The sequence below is a fragment of the Cynocephalus volans genome, chromosome 4, assembly GCF_027409185.1.
Source record: "Cynocephalus volans isolate mCynVol1 chromosome 4, mCynVol1.pri, whole genome shotgun sequence".
Classification (NCBI taxonomy): domain Eukaryota; kingdom Metazoa; phylum Chordata; class Mammalia; order Dermoptera; family Cynocephalidae; genus Cynocephalus; species Cynocephalus volans.
Genome location: NC_084463.1, coordinates 106,543,296 through 106,552,881, shown reverse-complemented (window position 1 = coordinate 106,552,881; position 9,586 = coordinate 106,543,296). Strand labels below are relative to the sequence as shown.

Here is a 9,586-nt window from a genome sequence, read left to right as displayed (position 1 = left end):
TATTTAGCCTAGTGCTTAATGCACGCTAACTAATATTCTTTGGACTAAAAGAATTTATTTTTATTTTTTTCGTTATTCCAGGAACTTAAAATTGCATTCACTTCTGCCCAACCTAACCTAACTCTACCCAGCTTGACCCAAATTGTCAAAACTTTGTCCTCAACACAGTGACAGAAACTGCCCCACAACTAGAGGACCCCAGTATGGAATTGCTGATATACAAAGTGACTTTTGGTGTGGTGGCTCCATCATGAAGAATACGATTTCATCCTGGAACAGTGGAGACAGAGAAAAATGCATAACTGGCCACAGAAGAGTCTTGTTTCTATATCCATAATATGCCAGGTAACCAGTTATTACCACAGGATTCTATGGGGTGGCAGGGGCCACCTGTTATAAGAGAGCCTTCACTGGGGACAGGTGTGCATGTTGTAGTATGTCAATAAAAAGCTTATTCTCAGTTCCTTAAATTCATCAGTTACCACCAAAATGACCTTCACAACATACCCACCCATTTTAGTTCAACATGATTTGAAGGCAGAGATGGTATAAATACCTCTCGAGAAATTGACACACATCTTCCTCTAACATTGGACCTCTATCTACTTCAGCTCTCTTCTCTTTGGTTAGCAAATATACATTTGGGTACCTACTATGTTCCAGGCACAGTTTTGGCTCTGAGGATACAGAGATGAACAAGACAGACCAAATGCCAGCCTTTAGATCTTATATTTTGTGAGGAAGATATCACAAAATAACTACATATTTTTAAATGATTAAAAGTGCAATGATCCTTATAATCTCTTCTGAGAGTAGAGACTTGTCACTCAGTTTTACCTGTAAGTTAAATCCCAGTACATTTTAAAATATCACCTGGCACAGCTCAGATCTGAAGGATGGCCAAGCCCTAGAGGAGCTGAAGTGGTGACCCAGGGTGAATCTGATTGAGATGACATCAGACTCCATCCCATAGACCCAACAACATCCTCTCTGTCCTAAACCTGCAGACCTCCATCCAAATATACAAAAGTTAATCCAAAACTCCCAACACACTCATTCTAATTGTCCCTTACTATGATATTTCATTCCACCCAGTCTCTACTCTCCACCCTATATTCTGGAATACCGTGCAAAGGAGGGCTGGATTTCTGCCAGCACCAAGGCCAGCTCCAATAACTAACTTGGTAGGACAGGGCTAGGCGAATGGTCCTGGGAACTACTCTCCCTTTGAAATCAGCTCTGGATACAGGGAAGCCCTGGCCCCAGACTCCGGGATGGGCCAAGGGAAGTAAAAAGAAGCAGAGGTATCTGCTCTGGCCCACTCAGCTAGATCTCACAAAGAGAGACCCTCAGACCTCACAAAGCTGAGAATATACACTCTGGGACACAATGGTTAGTGTGTGTATGTGACTATATCTATGAAAGCACATGCACACACATAGCAGTGTAATCTATTAGCCTGATTCACCTTGGCTCAATATCGATTCTCTCTTCTTCAGATACCCCAAGCTCTTTGAATCCAATGCACCAGCTGTTACACAGCTCATGCCCCTCACCCTGTGAATCAGAATTCAGACAGAATTCATCTTGTGCCTTTGCCTTTTCTTTTCAGCCCCATAAATGCTTAGTGAGGAGGCAAATACTTCATTTAAGTGCAACTTGCAGGGTACACTTGTGAACATCTGTGGCATTCAAAAGACTTCTTGAACCAAGAAAACTTGGGGTATGTTTTGTGTTTTCACAAGAGCATATACACCTGTGGAGGGCATCTATGTGTCTGTTGGTATATGATTGTCAGCATATGTGTGTTCAGGAGATGGATGACTGAATGTGTATATATTATGTGGGTGTAAGTTATATCTATGCTTGTGAGAAAGCATGGGCGCTCTGAGAATGGGAACTCCAGAGCATTTTAGATAAATGCCTTGGGACCGGCAGGTATACGTGCAACTGTGTGTGTGTGTGTGTGTGTGTGTGTGTGTGTGTACTGGTGAGTGGGGGATTAGTGTGTGCTGTACTCCTACATCTCTAGCTGGGCATCTACAGGCCAACTCACTCTTGTCTCTGTGACCTAGCAGACAGGATGGCAGAATTTCTATAGACATGCTTTCCTACAACTCTGGATTCACATGGGTCCTGGGGATAGGATAGGATCACTCTGGGCCTGAGGGTCCCTCATGGCTGGCCCTGCCCTCTCCATCTTTGGAAGTTCCCTCCCCAGGCTCGCCCTCATCATCAGCCTCGGCCAGGTCCTCAGGCATCGGCCACTCTCGAGTCTGCCACTCCAGCCGTTCTATGCGGTAAGCAATCTTAAGTGCACCGGACTCCAGCTCAGCCAGGAGGCGAGCAAACTTGGTCTGTAGATCATCAAGCTGCTCATCAAGGCCTCGCAGCCGGGACTCTGTGGCCTCCTGTAAGGCAATCTCAGCTGCCTCGGCATTCACGTCCAATTTATTCATTTTGAGCAGGATCTCACGGCCCTTCTCCTCCATGACGGTCTGGGCTTGTGGATACTCGCTCAGCACCTCCCGCAAGTCCTCCTTGCTCAGGCAGAACAGGTCCGAATAACCTAGGCTCTTGATGTTAGCTGTACGGCGATTCCCAGACATGTTCCCTGTGGCCCATGGGCAGATGAGAGGATAGTTAGCAGGGGGACAGGAGGTGGGATTTCACTCCTGAACCAGGGCCTCCACTTCCATATTCGTGTTTCTGAGCCTCTCTTTCTGCCTCATTAATTCTCTCATTCAGTAATATACTGGGGACCAGGCCCTGTGCTGGGTGGGTATCAGAGACCTGCCTCAAAGAATTCAGTCTAAGAGGAGATAAACATTTAATGAAATTGTTACATAACAGTATGGCTGATGCAGTGTAGATGTATGCACCAGGTACTGTGGGAAGACAGGCAAAGAGCCCCGACCTAGCTGTAAGGCAGGGAGTTTGGGGAAGCCTGGAGGAAGGGATGCCTGAACTCAGTAGGAGTACCTAGGGGTAGAGGGAGACACAGGGAGGGCAATCTAGCCAGAGAGAGGAGCATGAGCTGCGGGATAGAGGTAGAAGAGAGTCAGGTGTATGCAGAAAACAGTAAGCAGTTCAGACTGGCTGAGTGCAGGGTGTGGGGAGTGGAGAGAGGAGAGAGCCAGGTCATGCTGGGTCATTCATGTAAGCCATGGCAAGGACTTCAGACCTTAGGCAGAGAGAAGTAAGAAACTGTTGAAATATTTTAAGCAGGGGAGCTACATGCTATCATTTATATTTCAGAAAGATGTTGGTGGTGGGGGGTGGGTGGGAAGATCATTTTGGCTGCATGTTGCAAATTCTCAGAGCTAGAAGGACCTTTGAAAAAGGGGGGGGTACTATTTATTGAGCACTTGCTATGTGCCAGGCACTGCATGGGTGTCTTACCCACAGAGCTCATCTAATCTCACAAATAACTCTTTGGGTTTTTAATACCATTCTCACTGGACAGGTGAGGAAACTGAGGCCTAAAAAGGGAGGTGGCTTGTCCAAAGTCAAGCAGACAACAGCCAACTGCATACAGGATGTGGAGTTTGAGGGGGTCATTGGAGGACAGATGTGAGGCCTTTAGAACTGCTAAAGGGTGGGACTCTCTGGCTGAGAGAGACAGAGACAGTCTAGAGCACATCTAGCCTCAGTCAGTGGCAGAGTGCTCACCCCCTTTTGGGTTTATCCCTCTCCCATGGCTTCAGTTTCTTTACCTGTGGTCAGGCATAACAACAACTGCACGGGCTGACGAGAGGAAAACATGAGCCAGTGTACAGTACCTGGCCTGGCCCAGAGGTGATGCTCAGTAAATGGGAATTTCTTCTCTTCTACATTTCTTTTCACTTGGCTGTGAGAAAGTTGTTCCTTGTACTAATCCCAAGTGTGTATACTGATTATTGTGTAAGTTACCAAACCTCTCTGAGCTTCAATTTCCTTATCTTTAAAATGGGGATAAGAATAGAACCTATTTTAAAGAGCTGCTGTAAAAATTTAATGAGTTGATAGGTGTGAAGCACTTAGAACAGGACATGTAGTAAGTATGAAATAAATATTAGATATTATTATTATTATCTCTGTCACTTTCCACGGGTCAGTATCCATAGAGCATGTCTACTCTCTCTTCTAAGGACCCACCCTGCTCACTGACGTTGGCTCAGCTTCTTCTCAGGGAACAGATCCTCCATGTCCTGCTTCTCTCCTGAGCCCTCTAGTGACTCAGGTTAGGGCCAGGTTTTCTTAATTTGTAAGTCCTGAGTACCATGGAGTCCCAGCACTGGATTCTGCTGTCTCCAGGCTATTCCCCAGCCCTGTCACCAGAACAAATTCTGGGGTGCCCACCTTTGATGTTGATGATGCTGATCTCCCCAAAGTAGAGCCCCGCACCAAGCACAGCATACTGTGTGACACCGTCATCTGCCACCACGGCCAGTTGACCCTCGCGGATGATGTACATCTCCCGGCCAATGTCCCCCTTGCGGCATACATATTCGCCTGGTGAGTAGGTCTGAGGCTGCAGCTTCAGCACCAGCTCTTCCAGCAGGCTGGCCTCACAGTTCTGGAAGATCTGCACCCGCCTTAGAGTAGATAGGTGTACAGACACAGCCACTTCTGCCCGCAGCCGCTCGGGCAAGTGCTGTAAAATGGCTACTTCATTGACCATCTTCTTGTTGATCTGCAGGTGCTGGTACCTGGGAGTAAGGGCAGTGCTATTTCCTCACCAGCCCCATATGTGCCTGCTTCCACCCCTTCTATCAGGGCTCAGCTCAGCTTCAGCCAAGGTTATGGAAGTACCTGACAATTGGCTAATCTCCTTCCCTGTTCACAGGTATGCTTTGACCTTTTCTAACTCATCCAGGGCACGGAAGCCTCCACCACTTGACAATGAATAAGGTATCCTTTACCTCTGGTCAGGCTCTACCCCACCCACCAATGATGATGGTGATGTCTTGTACCACCCCACACTGATACCTCCCTCGATCACCCATACTCTCTAGAGACTCTCTACTCTGGATCCCCAACTTTGTGGCACTTCCTTTTGCTTGGTCCACAGTACAGATTACCATGACACAGTCAACCATCTTGTTGTTATTGATCACCCTATGGGGGGGTGTTGTCCTCTCCACCCACCCCTTCCAGGGTCTTCTGAGCCCTACGAGGCAGTGGCACTTGCCATTCTCTGATCTCCATGCTACCCTTCCTTGGGCATGAGTTCCTCTCCCGATCAGTCTCCACCCTGTCCCCCAAGTCCAGGTTCCCATAATGGAGGAATTCCCTTCCCAAGCCCATCTAGATGACCCACCAGTGTGCCATATTTTGACTGTCTTGCCTGGCCCACTAGGCCATGGGAAGCCAGTCACCTCCCTCAGGTTCCACCCCATTCCCCTCTCCCTGTCCTGGCCTGGAACCTGGGCATTCTCACCAGTCGATAACTCGCCGCTCCAGCCGTCGGTTGATGTGCTGCAGCTTCAAGTACCTCTTCACGAGCGCGTGATCGGGGTAGAAAGCCGCATCTGCAGTGTTCATGTTGTAGATGACAGAGCTCATGCTACCCATGATGGTGGCGAAACCCATGACGGCCAGCAGGAAGTCGCCCACCATGAAGAGATACTCCTCCTCCTGGGCTGGCAGCGGCGTATCGCCCACCGTCGTCAGGATCAGCGTGGAAAAGTAAAAACTGTAGAGGTACTGGCGCCGCAGGCGCTCGAAGCCAGGCTCTGCGGGGTCCGGGTACACCCATGCGTCACGCCCGAAGCCCAGGTACCGGGACAAGGCAAAGTATAGGCAGCTGTTCCAATGGATGACGACAAAAATGTAAAGCATTAGCTTGGAGATGCGAAAGGCGTTTGGGTAAGCTGTGCGGGTCTCGGTGCGGTCAAAGGCCTCGAAGAGGCGGGGCACACGGAGAAAGCGGTTCAGTCTCAGTGTGGGTGTGTGCGGGCCCAGCTGCACATAAGCCACGTCGGTGGGCATCAGGGAAGCCAGGTCCAACAAGAAGCTCCAGGTGCGAACGTAGCGACTCGCGATCCTGCCCTTGTCCACGACCAGAATACCCTGATCTAAAAATCCTGGGGGGCGGGAGGGAATGGCCCGGGTGGGGGCGGCCTGGGTGAGGGTGGGCAGGCCAGGGTAGAATAGGGAGGCAGTCACCAGGGTGGGGTGGAGGCAAGCATAATCTTGCTCTAGGGTTTCTTGGGTGAGCACGGGGATGTTGTCAAGCAAAGGCACATGAAAGTGCAGCAATGGAGGGGGATCCTTTCTTGTTACTAGGAGTCTCTCTTTAGAAGGAAACATGGAACAAAGGTCAGTTCTAGGGGCTCACTGACCTGTGTGGAAGCGCACCACGATGTCCAATAGGTACAGCAGGTCGCTTGTGTAGTCCAGCACCAACCAGGCCACCAGATAACCGTGCTGCAAGTCGGGAAAACAGGCTCTGCAGGGCGATGATAGAAAGGATGGGCTTAAGGGCACCCTGTGTGTGAGATGCAATCTTCCCAGGCCCCTCAGAACTCTGCCTTGGGCCCTCCCGTGGGCGCCGCCCATCCTTTGGGCCCCACCCAAGAGCTACCCCTCTCTTTGGCCTCACTGTTTAGCCTCCATCCTCGCTTAAGGCCCCTCCCTTAGTGCCCCTGCCAAACCTGCACACAACGATGATGAGGTTATACATTACTGGGAAGACCATTGTGTTCAGCCACCAGTAGTAGTAATCCCCAGATGGGTCCAGGACAGGCACCGACTTCCTATGGGCAAGAGGGGAAGTCTTCCTTCATTTATTCATCAGACATTTCAAAGCTGTGGTTGTGAGTGTGGGCACCAAGAGGAACGAAGCTCCATCAAGTAAAGTGGACAGATCAGACACAGGGAACCAGAACTCCTCACCTGGCCTTAGATGGGGCAGAGGGGCTGGACTCTGTTGTCTTCACTTTGCTGTCCTTGCTCATGGTTCTGTGGCCTGGTGCTGAAGTTTGAGACATCCAGGGCTTCTCTGCCTGTAGGCAGTTTTGGGAAGCGATAGCTAGTGTTTGACTGACTGCAAGAGGCTGCCCTTGGGCTCCAGCTGTGACTTCTCTTTGAAGCTCTTAGCAACACAAGCAAAGCTAGCTGCTACTGAGGGGACAGAGGCAGTAGCTGCAGCACCCTGCACTGTCTCCCAGGGCCTGGGTTTACACCTGATCAGCTAAACATCTCTAATGAGGTCCCTGGAGAATGTGTGTGTATGTGTGTGTGTGTGTGTGGGGGGGGCGGTGTATGCTTCAGAGAGAAGCCTGGGCCTTTCTGTCTTCCTCTTCTCCTCCTTCCGCCCCCAGCTGAGCTACATATGGGCCCTCTAGGTCAGTAGATCTGGGTTCCAGTGTAGACTCAGAGACACACTCGGTTTTACCTTGTGTAAGTTCTCTGCTTGGGCCTTACTTATTTATTTAACAACTATTTACTGAATAGCTCATCTGTGTCAGGTGCTAAACTAATCTCCAGAGACAAAGAGATGCCTCTCACATCAGACATGAGCTCTGTTCTCTTTTCATTACCTGCACCCTTATCTACATCCACGTCTACTTTACCTTCTTCCTGCTGGATGATGTGATGGGGGTTATCCTATGGTGCTTTTGTCCTCATTTCCTTCCTGTTCTTGCTAATGCCTGATCTCACCAGCTATTCTATGTGTTTTCTGGATCCTCAATCTTTTCAATTTTTCACTTTCTGTGTAGATGCTTAAATATCCTATACCCAAACAACAAAAAGAGCCCCTATAAATTCTCCCTTAACCTGTTGTCTCCTTTACTACTATCATGTTTTTTGGTCCACAAATCAACATCAGAACACCTGCTATGTGCCAGGCCAATATTGTGCTAAGTATTGGGGGTAAAAGACAAATGAGACATATTCCCTGTCCTGTAGAAGTTCACCATCTGGTAGGAGAAATAGGCTGACAGGAAATTACACATCAGGTAATTACACAGGGGTGGTCATTGCCAGGGTACTGATGAATACTCTATTAGATAGGTACACAGAGGGCTGTTACAGTACATAGGAAGGGTCCCAGCTGAGCCTGGGTTCTATAGGATGAATAGGAGTTATGTATAGAGATAGGAGGGTGAAAAGCACTAGAGGCAGGGTGCACAAAGGCATGGAGACATCAGAAGTCAAGAGTGACTGGGAGAATGTTAGTTGGTTTTTTTTAGAGGACCTGGGAAGAGGGTAGTGGTGAGAGATAAGGCTGAATGATGGACAGAGGCCAACTCAGGGAGAGTTTTGTTGGCCACATTATAAAGCTTGGATTTTACCTGAAGGCTTGATTTTACATAAAGGATTTTGTACATTAAGCAATACGGTCAGATTTGTATATTGGAGAGTTTCTTGGAAGAAACCCTTGTAGCCCCCAATTCATTTTTTTGAAACTCTCTTTTCCCATGACTTCTGTGACATCATAATTTTTTTAAAAAAAATTTCTCTTTAGTCTCTTTCATAAGGTCCTCTGCCCATCCCTTCTATGTTGATGTTTTCTTAGGACTCTGTTTTAGGCTTTCTTTTCATTCCATCCTTGTGATTCTTTCTGGCTGATCTAGGTCACACAGGATTTCCTTTCCCATCTAATGGCTCCCCAAAACTCTCCCTGAGCTGCAATTATCTACATGACTAACTGTTCACTGGATGTCCCCATTTGGATATTCCAGTCACCTTCAACCCATGGTGTCAATAACTGAGCTCATTATCTTCCCTCATCTACTCTTTCTCCTATAATCCTCATATCTATCCTCTCAGCCAAAAACCTATGATCAGTATTTATTATTTTTATTGTATGACATTGTGGCCGTTTTAAACAATGGCCACAAATTCTTTGATGCTGCTCCCTTGTGACTATTTCAACAATAGAGTATAGCAGGAGTGGTTTTGTGACTTCTGAGGCTATATCACAGAAGGCCATGCAGCTTCTTTCTGGTTCTTGTGGCATGCTTGTTGTCTGGTACTCCCTCTAGGGATGCTTCCTCTTGAAACCTAGCCACCACATTGTGAGAAGCTCTGTTTGACAGTCCCAGCTGAGTTCAGCCTTTGAGTTGTCCCAGCCCAGACATTAGACATGTGACTAAAGAAGTCTCCAGATGGTTCCAGCCACCAGCCTCAAGTCAGCCCTAGGCATTTGAGCTTCCTAGATGAAGCCCCAAACATCATGGAACAGACACAAACCATTCCTTCTGTCTTGTCCAAATTCCCAGAATCTGTCAGCATAATAAAAGGACTGTTTTATGACACTAAGTTTGGGGTGGTTCATTACACAGCATAGTAGCCAGGACAAACATATAGAAAGGTGCACAATTCCTAATGTCTTGATAAATTTTCACAAAGTGAACATGCCCATGTTACCAGCAATCAGATCAAGAAACAGAACATTGCCAGTATTTAAAGAGCCTCACTATACCCCCTTCCAGTCAGTGCTTTTCCAAGGGTAATCACTGTCCTGTTTTCTAATACTATAGTTTAGTTTTGCCTGTTTTTGACTCGATATAAGCTAAGCATCAGCTTTTAATCCTTTCTTGTTATTTTCCTTTCATATGCACCTGCTCATCAAGCCCTGGATCTATCTTCTATT

At 47.9% G+C, this 9,586-nt stretch overlaps 1 protein-coding gene across 1 annotated transcript; it reads right to left on the bottom strand.

The window, feature by feature from the left end:
- Positions 1–2,153: 2,153 nt before the first annotated feature.
- CNGA4 (cyclic nucleotide gated channel subunit alpha 4) lies at positions 2,154–6,941 on the bottom strand. The gene is made up of 6 exons (XM_063092359.1): positions 6,880–6,941; positions 6,639–6,740; positions 6,327–6,433; positions 5,423–6,068; positions 4,342–4,691; positions 2,154–2,614 (listed from the first exon to the last, which is right to left on the bottom strand). The coding sequence occupies exons 1-6, from the start codon at positions 6,939–6,941 to the stop codon at positions 2,154–2,156; spliced, it is 1,728 nt and encodes a 575-aa protein (XP_062948429.1).
- Positions 6,942–9,586: the final 2,645 nt, after the last annotated feature.

Bases quoted from the DNA above. Each gene is read 5' to 3' on its own strand.
- CNGA4 (XM_063092359.1), bottom strand. From the start codon at position 6,941: ATGAGCAAGGACAGCAAAGTGAAGACAACAGAGTCCAGCCCCTCTGCC. The intron at 6,741-6,879 runs GTGAGGAGTTCT...TCTTGCCCATAG, and splicing joins TCTGCCCCATCTAAGGCCAG to GAAGTCGGTGCCTGTCCTGG. The intron at 4,692-5,422 runs GTGAGAATGCCC...CCTTACTCCCAG, and splicing joins GAGCGGCGAGTTATCGACTG to GTACCAGCACCTGCAGATCA.